The sequence below is a fragment of the Stegodyphus dumicola genome, chromosome 9 (genome assembly GCF_044657685.1).
Source record: "Stegodyphus dumicola isolate Sdum_Otavi_A_Nest chromosome 9, ASM4465768v1".
Classification (NCBI taxonomy): domain Eukaryota; kingdom Metazoa; phylum Arthropoda; class Arachnida; order Araneae; family Eresidae; genus Stegodyphus; species Stegodyphus dumicola.
The window spans coordinates 100,382,433-100,406,818 of NC_140776.1; the positions used below are offsets into that span (position 1 = coordinate 100,382,433).

Sequence of the window (24,386 nt, forward strand, 5' to 3'; positions counted from 1 at the left end):
ACTATATTTTTATTATAAATGCTACATATTGAAACATTGTATATTTATCGATTTATCATTACAAATGATGAAAAACATTTGTATATACATTCATTAATAAAAAGCTTATTCATTACATTAATACTAATAAACATAAATCAACAATTTCTAAACCATCACATCTCTCTCCCTATGTGTAGGTAAATATTAGATGTGTGCATATATACATAATAAAAACAAAGTCAGAAATAACTGGAGAGCAGGAGGAGGAAGCGAATGCAGATTAAATCTTCAGTTTTATTTTCAGCAGCATGTAGCGGCTACACACAAGTTGGCATATTAAATGTGACTGTTCAAAAGGCTTACATTTTTCATAACTTTTATGCAAGAAAGCAGCAACAGACCGACAGCAGTCTAGCTAGGCCAAAACATGGAAAAACAAGTGTATAATGTTCAGGATGAAATCTTAAGTCAAACTGAGTTAGTTTTGGTTCTCAAAGCATTCTGATTGGACAGTTAATATTGCTTTAAAATTACTATTGGCTGGTTTAGTTCCATTTACATCATCCTACTTACGTAAGAATCATATAACATAGAACAGTCTCGAAATGATGCAGTGCGGAGAGGGGTTACTATTTTTTGAATTGAGAAGGGAAATTTACGTTGCTAATTTAATCTTTTATATATTCTTTATTTTTCTTACATACACAGTCAAAAGTCTCTAATCTGGACGTCCATAGTCCGGACCTCAAAGCTACAAACTTTCTGCGCATGCGCATATGCATTTACGTATGCGCATAATACCTTTACACATGCACATTTAATGTATAACAAACATTATAAGCTAAGTTAAAATTATCTAATTATCTATTTCAGTTAATGTTGCAGATTGTGTTGTTCTTTAATTTTCTAATTGGATCCGGCTTATTATTTTTTGCAGACTGTTAGAGCAATTTTATAAAAGTAAGCTTGAACTTTCGATTATGTCAAAAAGAATTTCCGATTCTGGAGCTGCCAAAGGATCTACAAAGCGAAAGCATGCTTTGATGTCCATCAAACAAAAAGTATAATTGCTGCAAAAAATGGATAAAGGCATATCCTTTGTTTCTCTAACCATTCTGAAATCTGTTTATAAATTTCACGCTGCTCTTGGGAGGGGGGGATGTCACGCCACACAATGAACTGGAAGTTGATCTGTCAGCACTATCCTCATCTTCAGAGCAGATGTTTTTATTTTATTTGGCTTACGATTCTTTACTAAATGTAGTATTTCATCTCGATGTACTCCGTCTTTGATATGATTTAAATAAAATTTGTCATTATAAATATAACAAATACACATCAAATAGTTTTCTAGTTGCAATTTTCGAATTTCGACTATGTGCGCATTGAAAGAAATGTTTAATAAAGTAAACAAATAAATATTAAGCTTCTTTTTTTTTTTTTTTTTTTTTGTAAATTTTGATACGTTTTAGATCATAATGGCTCTTTATTTCCTAAATTATGGTTTCATATTTTTAATTTTATAATTTCTGCATGCTATCTTACCAGATTTAAACTGATGATCTATAATCCAGAAAAATCCCTAATCTGGAATCGCCGAAGTCCCGACGAGTCTGGATTAAAGACTTTTGATTGTATATATATATATGAATACAAAAATGAATATTGCCAAAAAGTTTATTTGAAATTACTTCTAATTCATATAACAATTATGTAATTGTCAGCAACTATAGTCATCAGTTCTTTGCACATTATCATTGATATGGAATACACAGTTGAAAAATAATTGAAGTGCACTAGGCTAGTCATTAAAATTCACCCACTTAGACAAAACCTTTGCATTTGTAACTATACTTAAGACTTTAAACAAAAAAGTTGAGCAAGTAGCCTTTATAAAATATTTAACATTTTGGGGATGAAATAAAAATTTTTGACTCATCACAAAACAAATATCAGTAAATGGCATTATATCATGTACATAAAAGTTATTAAAAAATTTATGGATACAAAACTAACTATTTACAATAATAAAATCAAATATATACAACAGATCATTCCAAAGAATAGGACTTTGCATGTTTTTCCTCTTTAGTATTTAGAATCGCCAGAGTCGAGATAAAAGTGATTTACTTAATAACCATCACCTTACTATTATTTTTCATAACTAACAATAAAGTTTAAAACAAAAAGAGTGTGAGCAATACAAAATACAATACGGAAAAGCAATTGTCATTTGAAAGGAAACACCCCTTTCGCCAATCGGAGCGATAACTGATTCTTGTTTGGCTCTCAGCCTGTTTACTAAGTTAAGAAAGGTAAACCGATTTCGCGGAAGCTTACTTCCCAGAATTGTACACACCTGAAGTAGGATTTAAAATTTTTACATCATAACTCTTGAACAATAATGATATCTGAAGTCCAATTTTATTTTTCATATCACAATACCTTGAACACCTATTATGAACCTTATATATAAAAATTTGCCTTACTTTCTATAAAACTGACATTTATACAACTCATCACACTAAACCTTCAGCCTCCTCCACCGAAAACTAGTCTTTTACTCTCTCATTTACAGATGGCATTACTTACTTTTCAATATAACACTTAAACTGCTATCAGACCTTCTAGCTACTCTCAACAGCACACCAAAAGATACATTTCCAGGAAACTGCTTTCAGGATGGTCTTTGGTGCGAAACCATGCAAAACATTTTCCCCCATCTTGCAGTGTCCCCGAGTACCATACGCACAATAGATCATCGACTGCAAATGTTTTGTATAGAAACCTCCCATTCCAACTAGTGTTGAGAGAAACATATTTCTTGAAAAAGAAGCTTACAGTGTTTTGTGTTTCTATATGTCAGGGGTGGCCAAACTTTTGGGATCCGTGGTCTACTCCACATTTAAAAAATCGAAGGCCGTCTAATGGCAGAGCAAAATTAACGTAACGTACATGTTTATATATTTATTTTCGGTAACAAGAAAAAATGGTAAATTATCTAATTTTTCTAAAACTTAATATTTACAAAATAAAAATTTACTGACGAAAATAATCAAAGTATTCATGTATCAAAAATTGACCATCCTATTCACTTCGTTTAGTTGAAATTTGGCACTGTATATCTGCGACAAGTTTTTCATATTGTGGCTGGTACGAGCTTATTGCCACTGTAAAGACATTAGGTATTTTGGAAGCAGGAGAGAGAAAAAAAATGACCAATGCCCTCGCCGGGACTCTCTGTTTGAGAGGCCCCTCGTTCGAGTCCCGAGTACGCTGACCACCTCACCATGAAGGCATGTTAAGAAGGCGGGAGAAATACCTTATAAGGTGTTATAACAATTCAGAAACTTTCCTACTTAAAATGTTGTAAAAATAATTATTTATATGCTTCTAGATATATTTATGCTAAGTTAGTTAAATTCTATTGCTATTCTGAAAGGTATTTTTTCTCATTGTTTAATCCTTTTTTTCTCATCGTTTAATGCTGTCATTCGGTTAATATTGCCGAAACAGCCATGGACAGACGTGATTACATTAAGCGGCACCTTCTGCACATTAATAATTTGTGTTATGCGTAAACACGAAATTAAATGGTCATCTGTTAAACGCGACCAATGTTTGGTTTTTATGGCGTTCATGGTTAAGAAAGCAGATTCGCAAAGATACGTCGATCCAAAGTATGATTTCAAATACAAAATCAATTTGTAAATATTTGGAAACGTTTCCTCAGAAATTAATTTCCAAAAACCAGTATCGCTAGATGCTCTGGATTTAAGAAATATATCGCATCTTAATTTAATAATTTCTTCTTCGACCGTGACTGATGTGGTATCTATTAAATGTCCTATTTTTTCAGATATTTCATCAATGTTGACATTTTCATTAAATGGAAATATCATAAAATTGAGTATTTCTTCCAAACTAATTAAGTCAGCGAATCTTCTTTCAAATTCTTCAAACAAAACATCTAAGTGTTCAAAATCTTCGAAGTCTCGGTTTGGATTATGGATGCACTCTTCCTCCATGTTTTTGAAGTTTCTCAATTCATGTTTTCTTAATTGAGATGCATAACTTTTTATTGTTTCTTTGAAAGTTTTAATCGCGCTCATCATGTCTGTTAAACATTTCTTCTTTCTTTGTAGATTAAGGTTTAAGTTGTTAAGTTTTGCAGTGATATCGCAGAGAAAAGCTAGTTTCATGAGCCATTTCTCATCCTGCAATTCAATAATGTGCTCTCTTTCATTTGAAGAAAATTTTTTATTTCTGGTAACAGAATACGAAATCTTTTTAAAAAAGCACCACAGCTTAGCCACTGCCCGTCTGTGTGCAATAAGAGATCTCCATACTCTGATTCAGTTTCTTCCAAAAGTGCCCGAAATTGTCATCCCTGAAGACTTCTTGAACAAATTGAATTCATGATTTTAAAAGCAATTTGCATTATATCATTAGACTTAAGTATTTTTGAACACAATACCTGTTGATGGATAATGCAATGATAGCTGGTAAAACTGGGAATTTCCTCATCATTATTGCGCAAGGCAATAAAACTAATTCGATTCCCAACCACTGCTGGAGCTCCATCTGTTGTAATAGAGACCAATTTATATATTGGAAATCCTGTCTTATCAATAAAGTTTTTAAATGAATTGTAGATATTTTGGCCTCTCGTTTATCCTTTCAATGGAATTTCAGTTAATAACTCTTCTTTTGAAGTCATATCTTCGAAAACATTCTCACAAAAATGCATAACTGTGCAATGTCACTAATATCCATGGATTCATCAAATTGAAGTGATAGGAACTTACAAGCTTTTAAATCGTCATTTAATAAAGCCTCCAAATTATTATTTATAGCTTCAGTCCGTCACATCACAGTGTTATGCGACAAATATTATTTATTGATGATATTATTTCAGATTTGTTTTTAAAATCGTGGAAAAGTACTTCTCCTGCCTTACAAAAAGCTTCTTTTATCAATTCTCCATCTTCAAATGGTTTTTTTTCCACTTTATCAAAACTTCTGTAATTTTAAACGATGCCAATGTTACTGCTTTAGCTTTGGTGCCTGATCTCGTAAATAACGATTGCTGTAAATGTAAATTCGACTTTAATTAATGCACTTTAACTTTTCAAAGTTCGCTGCCGATTGGAAAGTCTGTAGCGTATTCTAAGTGCATGGTTTTAAAATGTCTTTCAACGTTTGCTTTTTTTGGTAGTGCCACACTTGAGTTACATAACACATGAGACAAACACATTTCTCCTTCACCATAACAAAAAAGAAATCATCTTCCCACTCATTGTGATAATGGTATGTTTTACTTCTCTTAGCACTGGTACCTGGCCGAGTCATTTTGGACGGGTTGTTGAGACAACAAATTATCGTATCGGTGCGGTAGGGAGCGAGCGACCTACAACGTAAGACGATTAACTGAAAACTGAAACTAAACAGGCGGATGTGAGGGGCAGACTAGTCAACTCACCGCGTCGCTATCATTGCGCCACCTACTGGATATAATCTAAGCATCCCACTTTGTCAAGTTGTTTCTATTTAATTCTCCACTGTAAAACGACAAATTCATTGTATTACTTTGCACAGTTTGTTTTAGGTCTTAAAGCGTAAACTGTAGTAAATTTTTATTTCAAATAATTCATTAATTCTATGTCATAAGTTATAAATTGAATTGTTAATATCCGAGGTCATTATTGGGATGGTCGTGCGGACTACCTAAAATGTCTTCGCGGTCGACGTCTTGGCCACCCTTGCTATATGTGATAACTACATTATGAAGACCAAGTGTTGCAAGTGTACTGTTCAAATTCTGCTATCCAAAACAACTGCAACTTTTTATAAGAAATCCTTAGTAACTATTTGAAGGAAGTTTGTAACAGATTTATAAGCAGAGATTATGTAATTCCCATAGATAAAAAGGACGCAGCTGGTGAACTCTGAGCTTAACACTCCATGACATCTCAGATCTTCTCAACAGAAATAATATTAAGGGAATTAAAAGGTCTTGATATCAACTCATCAGTATATTCCTCAAGCCACTGGTAGCATGATTTATGCCTATGACAAGAAGCACTGTTCTGCAAGAAGAGAGCATATCTGTTGGGGAGACATGTCATTTGAGGGTGTAATCATGGAGGCTGGAAATAAGAGGAAAGACCCTAACTGGTTTTTCCCATGCACTGCTTTGAAACAGTGGCATACCTCTCGTGGAGACCAAAACATTTAGTGACTCGCCATTAAGATCAATTTGTTTTGACATGATCGGAGGTAAATATTTTGTAATTACGTCGTAAGTATAAGTATAAATGTAAATATTTCTTTTTCTACATTATTTTAGAGTCCTAAGTGTGTGAAAAGAATATTTTCAAACATTTCAATCTGAACGGATTAAATGTTTTACTTTTCCCAGAATAGTTTAATTTGAATGAAATATTTTCACTAATTCAATTTTTTTAGTTTTCATTAATTACATAAGAAAGAAATTTTAAAGCAGTTCGATTTTATTTGGTTAAAAATTAAAATCAAAGTATATTCAATCAAAGTATTAATATTAAAATTATGCAATATTTCTTTTCTATCTAAAGAGCTTCTTCCTGTAATACTTTCTCAAATACAGGGTTGCTTAAATACAGGATTTGTACACATTTCTGCACACGGAAATCAAGCACTTTTGAGGACCATTAATGAAAAAATGAAGGACCTATGAGCAAATGGGAACTGAATACATTCAATAAAAATATTATCTATGGCTGAACTTCACTTTAAATAAATAAATAGATAGAACTTTAAATAAAAAAATAAATAGATTCCTAAGTAGGATGCATTATTATTATTAAACATAACTTAATGAATATAATTATTAATAAGTTTGAGAATAAAAACTTTATGAAATTTATGAAGTAACATTAAACATTTTAGAAATATAATAGTTGGACATATTTGAAAGAAGATAAGCAACATTTTATTTACACTTTACTAACAGTTAGCCTTTATTTTTATTTATTTATTATTATTTTTTTAATGTCTCAATTTGTCACTACTTGCTCAATCTAGACTAGTGGTCACCAAACTTATGAAGCTTTGGAGCTACTGTACCGTACTCAACTCACCGCGTCGCTATCATTGCGCCACCTACTGGATATAATCTAAGCATCCCACTTTGCCAAGTTGTTTCTATTTAATTCTCCACTGTAAAACGACAAATTCATTGTATTACTTTGCACAGTTTGTTTTAGGTCTTAAAGCGTAAACTGTAGTAAATTTTTATTTCAAATAATTCATTAATTCTATGTCATAAGTCATAAATTAAATCCCACTGTGAGCTACTAAGCAAAATAACTAACTAACTTAAAAAAAAAAAAAAAAAAAAAAAAAAAAAAAAAAAAACTTAAGATTTTTTTATTGCCTATAAATTTACATTTCTAGTAAATATGAAAATAATTTAAATTAAACTGTATATAACAAAAAGAAACTGAAGTGTAGTTAGTAATAAATAACAAAAGTAATGACAGATTTTTTTTATCAGACTTATTAACTTTAATGAGAAGGATGGAACTCTTTTGCCATCAACAGTTTTTAGTGGGTAATGGCTGCCATTCGAATACAGTTGTCCAAGTGTTCGTCAGTGAGTTTGTTTCTGTACTTATTTTTAATAAATTTCGTGAGATTTGTAGAAGCTGAATATTGCCTTCCCTTTGAGACAAACCTGGACCAAAATTTGGTATTTTTCTTTAGGAACAAGAGGCCAAATACTTTCAGAGCTTGAAGAAAGTGATTTTACACATAAATCATCCTGAAAATCTAGCAGTTCCAACTGCACTGCTCACTGTCTTCTTGAAAATCAAAATGCTCCATAAGACAAGAAAAGAACTCTCCAGCATTAATCTCTATAAAAGGAGATTTGACAAACAATTTGAAATCCTTTAGAAATCTTGGAAGTGTTTGTTGAATTCACTACTTTCACACATCTGTCTTTTACCTGGGTAAAGAAGCAATCGGTTTCCCATTCCGAATGAAAGTGATAAGTTTTTTGCTTTTTGCTTGAACACCCAATGCATAGATCAAACTATCCAAGTTAGCAAATGTCTAATATACACACGAAAAACATATTGTGCATAACCTCATGCGTAAACAATGAACTATGAGATGAGGCTGACAATGGCATTTGTTGTCAGTGTCAGTTAAGTGGAGGAATTAAGGTTAGCCAACAGGAGCGTTACACGATCTCCCGAAAATGTCCCTGCAACTACAAACATATGTTTTATAGCTATAAAAATGTTATTGTTGTTTATGTTAAGCTACATAACATTTATGTTTTGTAACAACAACACACAACAAAATATTTACATGTCATTTTAATTTGAGAACTTCCCACACATTTTGGCTAATTTATACCAATTTCCTTAAGCATCTTTTCTAACAATAAGAAAATTATTTCAGTAAGCAAACAAATGTTCCCACAAATCTCTGCTTCATCTTCAAGCTTGTCAATATCTCAACAAAACATCTCTGAAGAATAATTTCTTTTTCTTCATGTATTCAGTTTCTTCCTCGATAAATTTCCTCTTCATTTTGGAATTTTTGGATTTAGTCAAAAGATTTCTGTTATTCTAAAAAAGTTCATGTAATGTGTAGAAGAAGCTGTTAATTTTATTTTTTTAAAGTAATATGACTATTGAGAATTAATATGAAAATGATTTATGGTCAGTGTTAGAATCAGAGCTGGTGTGGAGAAATTTTAGAATTTAGTGAAACACTGAGCAACAAAATTAAGGGATGGCAAAATTTTTAGAATTTAGGACAGGCAAAGGACAGCAGAATCTTGGGCAGCAAAAATTTCAGAATTTGGGACTCAAGAGACTGCATCAGGTGGGAAAGCGCCTAGCAGCAGCCCTGTTTATGATGCAATGAGACATATAAGATGAATCTTTTAAATTGTCAGATTTCAATTTCTTTATTAATAGAAAAATTCCTTTCTATAGATGCCTGTCCGTGTGATAAGATTAGAAACATTTTTGATAATTTCCATGCTTGTGTCCATTGAAAAGAAGACAAAATAAAGGGAAGACAAACATATTTAGAGAAAGACTTCTAGGATCAGAGAAATAGAAAATTCAGATAATACATTGTTCTTCCAAAAATTCTCCAAAAAGTAAGAAATTCATCACAAACTTCGACAGACAGAAAGAAGTACAGGGGGTGGTACCAAAACATCACCATGGACAAAACTGATATTGCCCCACTGTAATGTCATGTAAAGTACATGTGTTATGTGTTAATACCACAAAGACATTTTTCCTTTTGTCATATTATACTGGAATTTTTTGGAATCGGAAGTCCATAAATCTTGCCTTCAAATCCTTCTGAACTTTCTGAGATGTAATGCCTAAGATCAGATAGAAAATTATCTCTATCAATTCTGTATCAGAGAAGGTAAGTGAAAATTGAGTTTTATAGAGAAAACTGACATACATTTTAAAAACTCTGAGACAATTCTTTGGGGAAAAACTCTTTATCATGAAAAAATATGAAAGAAGACATTTTAAAAATAATTACAGTAGATATTTTGTTTTTGCTAAGTAGTGTTTCGAAAATTGTGCTCTATAGCATTTATTATCTTGTTTATTTTTCAGATACAAAATATTCTAGCAATAAGTCCCCCAAACAGAAATTAATGTCAATTTATAATATGATAGGGAAAATAATTTTTAATCGTTTTATTTTAATGTTATTTTCTAAATATGATTTTAATATATTACCATTATTTTAATTAAAATTATCAATGTTATTATAATAATGTTGTTGCCTCCTATGTGGCAATAAAAGTTATGTACAGCGCATTGTTTCTGCGCAATTTCAGTTAGTTAAAATTCGAACTCCCAGCATAGTGTACATGTTTTTGATCCTGTATGGTAGGGAATTTATCATTTTCAAATTTGATTTTTAGTTGTGATACAGTCCAACAAAATAAAATTGGTTGTTGTTGTAAAATTGTCTTTATATAGTAGAACTAGTGACCTCAAAACATTTTGTCTGTCGACCCGGAGTTAATTAGAATTAAAAAAATGGCTAATGAAGACATAACTACATTGAACAGAAAAGGTGCCAGTATTAAAGCGCAAGTAACCAAATTAAAGTTGTGTGTCAGTAGAAAAAGTGATGATTTTGGTTTCGAACAAATAGAAGTATTTCAAGAAAAAGTGCTCAAGTTAAATAAACAAATTGATGAACTTCGCTTGGATTATTACAAAGTGTGCAAAGATGAAGAAATATCAGACATCAAAAGTATTTTTGAAGAAATCGATACAGATATTACCAATGTTGAGGTAAGCCTCAAATGCCTTTATAATTCATTATGTAGTAAGAACAATTGTGAATATGCAAATAATAGTATCCCAGAAACAAGAAGTAATTCATTGAATTATAAATTGCCTAAAATAACAATACATAAATTTTCTGGTAATTTCAAAGACTGGAATTTAATTAAATACCAATTTGTAGCTTTAATTTCATTTAATAAACAATTAACAGATTCTCAGAAATTGTTTTATTTACAATTTTGTTTAAGTGGTAATGCAAACAATAGATGATACATTTTCTTCCTTATTTAAGGCACTTGAAGAAAGATATGATAATAAGAGACTGATTGTAAACTATCATATAAAGGCATTACTTTCTACTGAAAAAATAGTTTATGAAAATACTAAAGATTTACACTCATTAATTGATAAAGTTCAGAAACATTTAAGAGCATTAAAACAGGGTTCGTAGCCACATTTTAGTTAAAAAAATAAGCACGTATAAGCACTTTTCAAGCACGTTTTAAGAAAAAAAAAAATAAGCACCTGTCTAATTACATTATACACAGCTGCATAACCTTAAAAGAAAAATTAGACTTGCAATCTAAAATATGAGCAATGCAATATTTATTAAGAGAATGAGCATTACCTCAACCATGGAAAACAATTAACCTATTTTTTTTTTTAAATTTTAAATGACAGTTCAATTTACAGAATTAGTTTACAATGAGAGAAAAAAAAAACAATGCAGAACTAAACTATATTACAAGATTTAATGATGAAATTTCAGTTCAAAATATAGAAAATAAATAATAATAAGCGATATTAATTGTATTCGCTTGGCACCTAATAATAAATACAATTAATTTTTTCACTCATATTAATATTATAATAATTTAACTTAAATCAAAATTCTGAACATTTTCTAAATTTTCATAGCATAACAGTTTTCCCTTAACATATATTCCAAGCAAAGTAATTTAAGTAAAAAATCTGATGTGTACACCACATGACTTCCTTGTATCAGAATATTAAATTATACGCATTTTTTCTTTTGCGTTTCATTTAAACTTATTGGATTGAATTAAATCTACTTCACCGACAGCGCATAAACCACAATAGAATAAATGCATTCTTTAAAACTCACTCTAGTATTTGTTTACCAAAGCGACACTCTGGCACTAGATTCACTTAACAGTATTAATTATTATATAACAGTTAACTTATATAATAATTTTATAACGGAAACTAAGTTAACCCTTTGCGGCATGGTGGGTCAATATATGTCCCACCTAATTAATATTTATTTTCTCAGTTAGCAATTTCCGTTAGAAATTTTCTAATCTTTTAAAAATAATCTATTTTAGTTATTATTTTTCTCAGTAGATGTCATTACTATACCAGGGCTTAAGTTTATAAGCAAAAAATATTCAAAATAGGATCACAAGAGTGATATCCATGTATCTCGCATTTTTCAATATTTTAAAAATTTTGGTATACAATTTATGATATGTATGATTCTTTTTAATATTCAAAGGTATTTTATTTTCAAAAATCTTAATTGGATTCAATATTTTATAACATTAATTTTGCAGCTGAAATAAGTGGGTTAAAATTTGTCCCACCACACACTTGAATTTCCTCTCAATAGATGGCAGCACTCACGATTATTTTTCTTTTCTTTTTTGCATCAATTTTTTTTCGTGATTGCGCGCGCTTTTACATCCGTTGTATGCTCTGATGTGCAAAAATGTCTAGAAAAAAATTAACAACTCAGGAAGCTTTGGATCTTTTTGCTGAATTGCCATCCGATTGCAACTCAAATGCTTCAGGTGTCTGTTCTGATTCAGATGAAATTGAAATCCAGGAGAGAATAACTGAGGTTGAAGTTATTGCTGAAGAAGAAAGGGAAGTAGTTATAATTTGTTTCGCTTTTTAAAGACACAGAACCATCTATGCATGTGGCTGCCATCTATGCATGTGGCACTGTAAATATGAATCGGAAGTATCTACCCACAAATTTATGTCAAGAGAATATATAGACTTTTCAGTTAGCGATGATTCAATTTATTGCATAAAATGGAAGGATAAAAGATCCGTTTCTATCCTGTCTTGCTTGGAAAAGGCAACTGAAATGAAAGAAATTAATAGAAAAGAACGAGATGGAAAGAGAAAAAAAGTACTGTGCCCAAACAGCATTATTTCATACAATAAGAACATGGGATATGTCGACTGATTGAACAACTGAAAGAAATGGTGGCACATGATTTTTTTTTTTTACTTTTTAGATGTGAATATAGTAAACGTATTTATTCTATTTAAGTTTGTTCGCGAACCCGATCATGATGTAAACACAATGAAAGATTTTCTTCTCTCAGTTACAGAAGGTCTAATGGCACTTGCAGGCAAGAAAGAGCTGAAGAGAAAACTGAAATTCCCAGTTCAAATAAAAACTAAAAACCCGTTCGTACAACCAGAAAAGAGACTAAAAAATGTAAGTCACACGCCAAACAGAACGAGCAGGAGAAGATGTGCATATTGCAGCACATCGAAAGAAGAACGACGAACATTTTGGATGTGTGAAACATGTGAAGTGTCTCTATGCTTACAAAAGAATGAAACAACATGTTTTTCAAAGTTTCATGAAAAATGACTTTTTTTTCAATTTTAATCTAGATATGATTATAATTATAATTTTAATCTATATATGAATCTATAATGTTTTTGAATCAAGTACCAATTTTAATATTTTATTTAGTATCATATGTTCGTGTATCAAATTTTAATCTTAAAATAATATTCAAGAAAATATTTTCTTTTGTTCCTAAAATTTAAAAATATTAAATATATATATGCAAAATGTGCATATGCAAAATTTTACAAGTCATGCATATATGCAATAAGTACAAAATGCATTTTAGTGTGTTTATTATGAATATTTTAGATGCATGCTTTATTTTGTTTATTCATTCCACATATGTTTTTTTTCCCTGCTATACACCAATATGCTATAAGACATGTGCTAGTTGCATGGTGGGACAAACGGTATCCCACCTTCTCCCGTACAAACTAAAAGTGCAGAATTTTTTTCAAGCCTTAAAGGCACTTAAGTAAGTCCATCTGACTTATTCTAAGGCATTTTTTTAAAGATTAAAATATATTTTAAATATGCGTGTCGCAAAGGGTTAATTGTTATATAATCCAATAATTATATAACAGTTAACTTATATATTTCATTCATATTATAACATAATGCACAAAATTTAGATCATTTAAAGAATAGAATTATCTAATCGTTGCCACATAATCTATTCAAATACTATAATAAAGCTAGAATGATGTATAAAAGAAATTAAGCCAACAAAACAAAAAAGAAACTTTTTCACAGACGATTGAGTATTTCTCATTTAATTAATTCAGTTCTCACTTCGCGAGAAGGCAAAAATACATAAAAACTCAAAATATCTATATTAATAAAATCTTAAACGCTTATTTCCTCGAAAAAATTCCAGAAAGGATTAAGCATGATTTAAATAATAAATTAAGGCGTTATCTTTGTTGTTGCAATGCTAAGTTTCTCTAGATTGGCAACAAATCCACTAGTCTACTGTTTCAAATGTAAACATCAATGGCCGCCATTAAAAAAGGCTTAGCGGCAATTAAACAACTTTAAAATTGCTGATAATTCTAAAAATATTGCACACAGATTTACTAAAGGCATAAAATCCTTAACTGGAAGATAAAAACAACAAAATTCAATCATTTTTAAAGCAAAAAATGTACAATTTACCAACATATAAGAGTAAAGAAACTGAGATTACTGAGCCGGGTAACAGAGTGGATATATATATAAATATATTCACATACGTTTGGTGCGGCCGATTGCAACCAAAATACGAGGTGCACATCTACATGTTATAGCAGTCCTATATACAAAATTTCAACGTTCTGAGGCTACTTGTTTTTGAGTTATGCGAGATACGTACGTACGTTCGTACAGACGATACGAAAAATTCTCTTCATAATTAATTTTAAAGCAGTTTTATAATTTTTTTGAAGGAAAAGAGTATTTTATTTTATTCTGTCCTTACGTACAGATATCACGCAAAAACATCGTTAAATTGCATTCGATAGCGGTCAAAATGGATATTTTCGTTGATATATGCTGCCCGAAACGTTTCGCGATTACAATACTTCCTTTTTACTTCGTACAAGGAAGTAAAAAGAGGAAAATTTCTTTAATCAGGAGACAGGAAATTGCTTCATGCAGTCATCCTTTAATAGTAAAAGCTTAACTAAACCCGCATACTCGGAAATTGCCGAATATTCCGTATAGTCGAGCGCAACTGGAAAAAGAGGAGGGGGGAGATTGTAGCCGTTCTTTAGATTTCAGGACTAAATAATGATTTTGACATTTCGATATGTGCATCATATAAAAATAGACCAACGGAACTGAGAAATATTCTGCTTAGAAAGCACAGCAAAACTCTTTTAAGTGTTCATAAATAAATCTCAGACTGAACATCAAAATTAATTATGTCTGCAAAATACCGCAAACGTTATTGCGCAATACGCGCGGCGTAATTCTTCCATACGTGATATTACACAATCGGAATCAACAGCTGCCGGTATTCGAAGAATAAAGAACTAAATAAAGGAAAAGAAAGAGACTTACTAATCTGGGGTGTTTTTGATTCAAATTTTGAACAGACTGCGTTAAATTTCCCGAATAGAATCATTCTTCGCTTGGGTTGGGTAGACCGCAAAACTTTTAGTCCTATTCAATCCCGATTGGACAGTGACAAAAAAAAAAAAAAAAAAAAAAAAAAAAAAAAAAAAAAAAAAGGGGGTCCGCTGCCTAAATATTAGAGATTTTGCGAAGAAAGGGGAGAACCTCCGTACTGTATAATGCATTGGTATTGGCAAAAAAAAAAAAAAAAAAAAAAAAAAAAATTATTCTGACTATTCGATTACTTTCCTTTTATGTAAGCCATTCCGAATATTATTCCTCAGGAAGCTAATCTGTGTAAAAATACACCCATTTTTGGAAGTTTATGTACACTTCAGCAACTTTAAAATTGCTGATAATTCTAAAAATATTGCACACAGATTTACTAAAGGCATAAAATCCTTAACCGGAAGATAAAAACAACATAATTCAATCATTTTTAACCCCTTTGCGCCGACTGTCACGTATACGTGCCAGCAACGAACGCACTTATCTACCGTCTACCGGCCGACACGCAGGCGTGCCAGAGCAATGTTGCGTTTTCTACCGAATGTCACGTATTTGTGCCAGTACCTTGGAATGTTTTTTAAACTATAATTTCTGCCACAAGATGGCACTGTATGCCCATATGGTTTCAGATACATGTACATTAGAGCTTCTACTCCAAATGAGAGAAGCATGACTCACATACACGTGTTTTTGATTATATAAACAAACGGGAAACTAAATGTTTCCGAATGGAGTGATTTATGACGTCTCTTTAAATCGGACTTTATTCGCACGTGGTAGTTGTTTATTGTAAGTAGAAGTTTTATATGCGCTAAAGCATTGAGTATTTCGGATTACAGTTCAGTTTTTAGAAAATAATTAGATCTTGTTAGACGTGAATTCTTTCTGTTTATACCATTTCAATGTCGAAGCGTCGAAAATGTTTAACAGAGCATGAAATAGCAAAAATGATGCAAAATATTTCAGATATTGATTCTAAAAGATTAACTGAAAGACATTTTCCAAAACTTTGTTCAGAAGAGACTGATAAGAAAATGAGACGACAATGCTTCGTTTGTTCACATTCCCGGAAAAATCCTCCAAAACAGCAAATGAGTTATTACGAGTTCAAGGAATGTAACGTAGGACTGTGTGTAGATCCCTGTTTTAAAATTTTTCATACGAAAAGAGAATTTTAAGTAATATATTTAGTTTTCAGATGTATAATGTTAAAAGTCATAAAATGGTGAGTAATTAAAATAAAATGTGTAAAATCTGCATTTAGACAAGAAATAAGGTAATTAACGTATATATATAAAAATATCTATAAAGCATAAGCCGTTTAAATACTCTATAGAGCATTATTAAACAATGCGTTGATACTTCGGAAATTTCATGGATTTTAGGCTTAGTAGCAAAAAAGCTCCGTGATAAGCTGCCGGCCTCCGTGATAAGCGCGCGTTTTCGCTACCCGGCTCGAAGGGGTTAAAGCAAAAAATGTACAATTTACCAACATATAAGAGTAAAGAAACTGAGATTACTGAGCCGGGTACAGAGTCGATATATATATAAATATATTTATATACGTTTGGTGCAGCCGATTGCAACCAAAATACGAGGTGCACATCTACACGTTATAGCAGTCCTATATTCAAAATTTCAACGTTCTGAGGCTACTCGTTTTTGAGTTATGCGAGATACGTACGTACGTTCGTACAGACGCCACGAAAAATTCTCTTCAGAATTAATTTTAAAGCAGTTTTATAATTTTTTTGCAACTATACTATAAATATTCATACATATGCTCATAATATAAGTATAACGATCATAATAAACACGAATATGAACTGACCACACGGAATGAGAATGCAAATTATTAAAATCTTGATAGAAATTCAAACATGTGTAGTATTTGGGTGGGAGAAAAAAAATACCGAATGTACCGGAATTTTCTACGGTTTTCGCAATTCTTTGAGCAATAGAACGACGTGCAACTGTCTGTACTCTCGCGCGTACAATAGGTTACATTAATGCAGACAAAGGGGGAAAAGCTATTTTCGGGAGTATGATTCACCGTTTGACGTTCCATATAAGGAAGAAAAGTTGTTTATTCAGTTTGGGCTTTGGTACGGGGGGGGGGATGCATGTTCATTAAAAAAGCACTAAAAGCAAAAAAATAAGCAGTAAAAACAAAAAATAAGGGCTTTAAAGAAAAAGTAAGCACCTATAAGGGCCTTTATATTTTATTTTCAAATATAAGGACTTATAAGCACTTGTAAGGACCGCTACGAACCCTGTAAAAGTTATGGAATCAAATATGGATAAATTAAGTGAAGCTTTGCTGATTAATATTATTCTCAATAAAATAGATAAAGAATCGCATAAGCAATTTGAAATGTCATTAAATAGTAATGATTTAAGCGAATGGTAATCTTTCATGACATCTCTTCAAAAGTGATACCAGATGTTAGAAAATATGCAAAACAAAACTGTATTTGCAAAAAACAAAACATTCCTTAGAATAAAGTTTGATCACTAGTGACAAAAACAAATAATAATAATAAATTTATGTGTCCTGTTTGCAAAGATAATCAGGCAATTCTTAAATGTGAAACATTTCTACCATTAAATCCAATGGAACCATACGAAATGATTAAAAATCTTTCTTTGTGCATTAATTGTTTACAGTCAAATCATAAAGTAGCTTCCTGTCAGTATAGACATTTAGACATTTTTGCTCCGAATCAAAACATAATTCACTTCTTCATCCGAATGACACATCCATGTGGTCTTTAACAAGTGGGGGGAAAGCAAAGTGAAGCTATGTCCTCCCCAGAGAACTGCAAAAGGCTGTTTTGAATAGCAATGAATCAACAGAAAAAGCCTTATCCGAGTGTCTTTTTTTGAAAAATAAAACTGTTCTTTCAACTGCGATTATTTGGGTTAGACATATTTATGGCCAATTCGTTAAAGCAAGAGCTGTTCTTGATTCAGAATCACAGTAAAATTTTGCTACTAATGATTTCTGTGAAGAGGCAAATTTAAAAAAGGAAAGAATAAATATTCTTGTTTCTAGTTTAGATGGGCAAATTTCAAACATTAAATCTTGTAATTTTGCTTCAATTTTTAATGGAAATAATTCGTTCTCTGCTTCATTAAGTATTTTAGTTGTAAATAAAATCACAGATTTAGTACCTTCTACAAAATTAAACATTGAAAATATAGATATTCCTGATACATCAAGTTTGGGTGATCCAGAATTTGTAACTCCATCTAGCATAGATCTTTTAGGAGCAGAAATATTTTATGATATTTTTATTAATGGATAATTTAGATCTTCTATGAAATCACTTGTTTTCAGAAATTCTTTGTTTGGTTATATAGCTACTGGTTTTTTAAAAACATCCCTTGGAAAACTGACAGAATTATTGTGGACTTCCCGGTAATTTTGATAATATTGATAGATTGGTAGAAAAATTCTGGTCAGTGGAAAATATTGGTGAAGAAAAGCCAATTCTTAGTCAAGAAGAATTCTGTGAACAACATTTTAAAGACACTTGCAGACGAAATGAAGATGGTAGATTTAACGTAAAAATGCCTATAAAAGGCGAACAATTAGGAAATTCAAAACAGCCTATATTAAACTCAATCAATTAGTTAAACATCTTGTCAAAAACGCTACATTGCAACATTTATATCAAGATTTGATAACATGGAGGATTTGGACCATATGGAAAATGTCGATGACAATTCAAAACCGGAACTTGAATATTACCTTCCCCATAATGGAGTATATAGACCAGAGAAATCAAGTACAAAATTAAGAGTTGTGTTTCATGCTAGTGCCCCAAGCTCAAATGGTTTAAGTTTGAATGATTTACTTTTAGCGGGAGCAGTCCAAGAAGATACTTTTGATATTTAGAAAACATCAAGTTGCAATTATTGTGGATATACAAAAAATGTACCAGCAGATTTTAGTTGACGAATCCCAAAGAGACTTACTTCGAATCTTATGGAAGAGAAACCTTAGTGATTCACCTGTGACATATAGACTCAAAACAGTGACTTATGGTACTAAAAGTGCTCCATTTTTAGCTATTAGATGCATAAAGCAAGTTGCATATGACGAAATGCATGAACATCCTGAAGCTGCCAAAGCTGTCTTGTCAAACTGTTATCTTAATTAGTTTAGACTCATTTTACAAAGTTATCAAGGATTTCTTTCCATTTAAAACCTCCTCCACTACTCCTATAATGATGTAAATATGAACTTGTGGCTTTTAGAAAATCTAGATGTGGCTCTCGAACATTCCCGAGTTCAAACATGCGGCTCTTAATGACATGAAGTTTGGCCAACCCTGTTATATATAATTGTGAAGCTTATTACATAGGAGATGCAACATATTTTTAACAGTAAATCAAAAGTGTCGAAAACTATTACTAGCAGTCAAATTTCCTTTAAAAATATAGAATGACTAATTGCCTTGAAGGAAATACACATGCATAAATGAAGTTCTGAAGGTGCAAAAAATTTACCTGTTATCAGCATTACTACTTAAATCACATTCATAAGTAGAGTTCTCATTAGAAGCCCATCTGAAATCTTTATCAAAATCTTCATATACTCCTTTACTGTGTAAAGCATCTTTGAAGGGCAAAATTGGAGGAATTTCCTAAACATGTAATAATTTGGCCATGTTAAATACACATGCAACATACAGAGGAAAAAACAAAATAAAGAGGCATTATTATGAATGGAGAAAATCTAATATTACTTTTTAAAACCAAAACAATGCTAATGATTAAAAACAACTGGTTTTATTTATTGCAAAATGACCTGGGCTTAGAAGAGAGTTTATACAACAGGGCTTTTTAAAGAAAAATTGTCCATATTCATATCACATCAAGGAAAAACCATAAAATAACATGAGCCAGCTACTGATTGGGAATGTAATGAGACTTTTTATTTTACTTGGCCACAGAATTAATCCTTGACATGGGGTAACAAATTGCCAGCTCCAAGTGTTATCAACATTGTAAGATTAATCATCCTTCCCAGAAATTGCCAATTCTAAATCTTTTTAATATTAGAAATTTATTTTTCAGACTATAAAATATACAGCAAACGATATTTTAAAACAATACACATATTTATTAATTTTTTTACCACTTTATCATTTAATAATGCTGATTTAATATAATCTATAATAGCTAATTGACGATTTTCATAAATATTCGCTGTGGCAAACAGATCACCATCCCCCTTTGCAAAGAGAGTGTTATTGCCCCCTCCTAGAGATTCGACAGATGAAAAGGAGACATCACCATGTACATGCGCAGATACATTTCAGCTGCACCTTAATTTTCTTACAGTTGTTTTGTTAATTTGTAAATAGTAGACGCGAAGAATAAAATGTTGGTGTGTTAAAATGCATCATCTCAGTTTTTTCGACCCTGTAAGTTATTTATTAAGCAACATAATTGGCGAGCCGGTGACAACATCAATTTCGACACATGATTGTTTATATAATTTACGAAAATAACTGAGAAGTTCCCAAGTGCAAACATGGAGGATTTGGATTTAGCAAAACAGGAAAGCAATTAGGAGTGCATTTATGAAAACAGCGAATAAGCTGGAAGACCTGATACGATCAGATTTTCTGGATTTGGATAATTTACAAATTTATTTAGATCAAATTTCGGAGAAGTATAAAACTTTACGAAATACGGATGACTCCTTTTTTGGAACTTCTACAGAAAAAGGCTGTACTCAAGAAGAATACAAAAGGGAATTTAGTGCAGCTCAAGAATATTACGATAAATTATCTACGTTGAAAGTAAAAGGTAACAGAAAAAAGGATAAGTGTTCACAGTCTTCTATGGGTGCAACAAATAGCGGTACTTTATCAGGAATAGTTACGGCCACAAAACAGAAACTGGTGAAGTTCGATGGAGACCCTCGAAATTGGTTGACGTTTTGGACGAGATTTAGTAAAATACATGAAGATACTCGCATCGACAGGAGAGACAAGTTTCATTATCTACTGCAATCTACGAAACCTGAGACTGCGCCAAGAGCAATAGTGGAAAGTTTTCCTGCTATGGAAGAAAATTATGAAAAAGCTGTGGAATATCTCAAAGAACAATTTGGAAATGAAAATGTTTTAATTCAAATTTTTGTTAGAGAACTATTAAAGCTGGTAATCAATGACAAACAAAAGACAGACTTATTAACTCTTTATGACAAGTTGCAAACTCAACTACACGCATTGGAATCACTCAGTTTAACTAAAGATAAATTTGCAGTTATTTTATTTCCTTTAGTTGAATCAGCATTTCCTGCCAATTTATTGTATTTTTTGTGAAAAATCCAATTTGTCTGAAAGTTGTAAGGATGCCTCTTTAATGAGTTTAGAATGTAAGAAAGATATCATTAAGAAAATGTTTGTTTTATGTGTCTTAAGAAAAACATAGAGCAAATCAGTGTACAGCTAAACATATGTGCACCTTACGTAAAAAATTGACATTTTGTGATTATGTGCCCTGATTTGCCTTCTAACAAAACAAAAAGTGTCACAAAGTTAGGGAATGACGAAAACAAAACAGGCATTTTTAATAACTATGTTAAGATATCAGATGTATATCTTCAAACTTTAATTGTAAAAATTCAGAATGGTTCTAAAAAAATGTTTGTACTAGCAATTTATGATAGTGGTTCGATGAAATCATATTTATGTAATGATGTTGCTCAAAGGTTAAATTGTAAGTGTACTGGTGAATCAAAAATTAAGCAATTTCTGTTTGGTGGAGTTGAGACTTCAGAAAATGTGTATAAAAAATATGTTATTGCCTAAGTAAGCAATATATGTAGTAAATATAAGTGTAAATTAGAGGTACTTGGTCAAAACAAAATTTGTTCTGAAATTAAACAACTCCCATCTGGTTTGTGGTTACACGAATTTAAGTCACATGGTATTAAATTAATTGATTTAGAAAATGGTCCATGTCATGTCGATAAAGAGAAAATTATTAATTGGTGCGGATTTTGCTGGTAAGTTGCTAACTATAAAAATTGTTCCCCTTACGTGCGGTGTCAGCGAAGTGCATACACAGTTAGGCTGAATTGTTATGGGTAAAATTAATGGCACTGAGCCAACTACGGTAAATACTGTATCCCCCCTAATTTCTTCTCTGTTAGTGAAGGGTCAATGTATTAGTGATCTCTGGAAGTTAGATGTTTTGGGTATTAGTGAACCTTCCATAAGTAAAACCAAAACTCAGTTACCAGAAGATACACAAAAATATTTTGAAGAGACTCTTATGGTAAATTCAGACGGGTGGTACGAAGTAGCATTACCTTGGGTGTCGGATTGCTCGCTTTTACCCGAAAACAAAGTGATAGCAGAAAAGTGTCTTGTAAGTACTAAAACAAAATTAATGACTACGGGAAATCTTGATACTTACAGAGATGTTTTCCAGAACTGGTTAGCACTCGGATAATTGACAAAGTACCGGATTAGAAAAAATATAAGGGTGTACATTATTTGCCTCATAGAGAGATTGTAAAAGAAAATAGTAGCACGAGTATAAGACCAGCGTTTAATGGAAGTTCTCATTCGCCTGGTTACCCATCATTAAATGATTGTTTATCTACTGGACCAAATTTAATTAAAATTATACCTTCGATTCTTAATCAGTTTTGCAAGAATTACGTTGCTGTCACTTTAGATATAGAAAAAGCATTCTTGCAAATATCTATAAGGAAGGAAGATCGAGACTTTTTGAGATTTATGTGGTTCATCAATATGGATAATCAAGAACAAGTTGAACTGTAATGGCACAGTAGAGTAGTTTTTGGCATTACATTTAGTCCGTATTTATTGGCCGGTACAATACAACATCATTTGAGTGTAGTTCCCGAAACCTTAAGTCATACAGCGGAGATTTTGAAAGCATCCTTTTACGTAGATAACTGTGTGGCTAATATGGATTCAGAAATAAAAATGAGAAAGTTTGTAAATGAATCACAAATAATTATGGCTTTGGGTCATTTTAATTTAAGATTCTGGAAATCCAATGTAAGAAATGTTGTGCCAGAGGAAGATTCCTCCACAGAAGGAGATGCGTCAGTTTTAGGCCTTGCATGGCATACAGATACCTTATCTTGCAAAATAGGTCAAAATATAAAACTTGAGGACCCAGTTACTAAAAGACAAGTTTTTAGCAGTAGTTCATCAGGTGTTTAATGTTATAGAACATACAGCTCCTGTAATGTTGATTCCAAAACTAATTTTACAGAAAACTTGGAATTTAAGGCTTAAAATGGGACGATGTTCTTCCCGATGAATTAACCAAAAAATTTAGGTTTTGGCGTAAAAGGTTTTACTTGGTATCCAGTATCTAAATACCTAGATGGGTAGGTCTCAAATCTATTAATGAAGCTGTGAGAATGCATCTCTTTTGTGACAGTAGTAAAAGTGCGTATGGTGCATGCATCTTTTTAAGAGTAGAGAGTGGCAAAAAGCTAAAAGTTTTAGTTTGGTACACGCAAGATCAAGAGTAGCGCCTTTAAAACCTATTACGATTCCTCAATTAGAACTTCTTGCTCGTAATATTGGTTCTAGGTTATTGTCTTCAGTTATTAATGATACTGGCTTATATGAAATTCGCATTCACTGATAGACTGACTCCTTGACAGCTTTCAGTTGGATACGGCGAAATCAACATTGGGAAGCATTCGTTTTTAATCGTGTACAGGAAATCAGATCTTTGACCTCCCCCACTGTATGGCGACATATCCCTGGTAGTCTCAATCCTGCTGACCTACTTTCTAGAGGTTGTTATGCAGATCAATTAATAGAACAAAAATGGTGGAAGGGACCTGATTGATTACGGGAAGATGAGGCAAATTGGCCTAAATTTAATGATGAACCAGATGAGGATTTAGTTAATTCAGAAATACATAAGACAGTTATTGTTACGTTGGTAAAGAATGATAATAGTATTGGATGGTACTATAAGTGTTTCTCGTCACTTAAGAAAATTGTTAGAATGTTATCATGGATATTCAGATTTTATAATAATGTACATAAAAATAATAATAACACCATTCTAAGGATTTGACTGTACCTGAAATAGAAAGGGGAGAAATAGCTTTAATGTTATTAATACAAAAAGAGTCGTTTAATGGTAAAACAGATGATAAGCTAAGACGACTCGGACCATTTGTCGATAGTCATGGTCTAATAGGAGCTAAGTCTAATGTTGCTTATTGTGACGACTTTAGCAGCTTTAAGTTCCCCATCATATTACCTTTTGAATATCCAGTAGTCAAATTACTGATATTCAGTGCACACAAAGAGTTATTGCATGCAGGT

At 31.8% G+C, this 24,386-nt stretch overlaps 1 protein-coding gene across 8 annotated transcripts in view; it reads right to left on the minus strand.

Moving 5' to 3' along the window:
* Window positions 1-24,386, minus strand: part of LOC118196617 (WD repeat-containing protein 76-like) — a 133,167-nt gene that overhangs the window by 48,274 nt on the left and 60,507 nt on the right. For all 8 annotated transcript variants that reach the window (XM_085823814.1, XM_085823815.1, XM_085823812.1 and 5 more), the window contains one exon: window positions 19,546-19,682. In XM_085823814.1, the coding sequence (XP_085679940.1) occupies window positions 19,546-19,682 (137 nt within the window). The remainder of the gene's footprint in view (window positions 1-19,545; window positions 19,683-24,386) is intronic.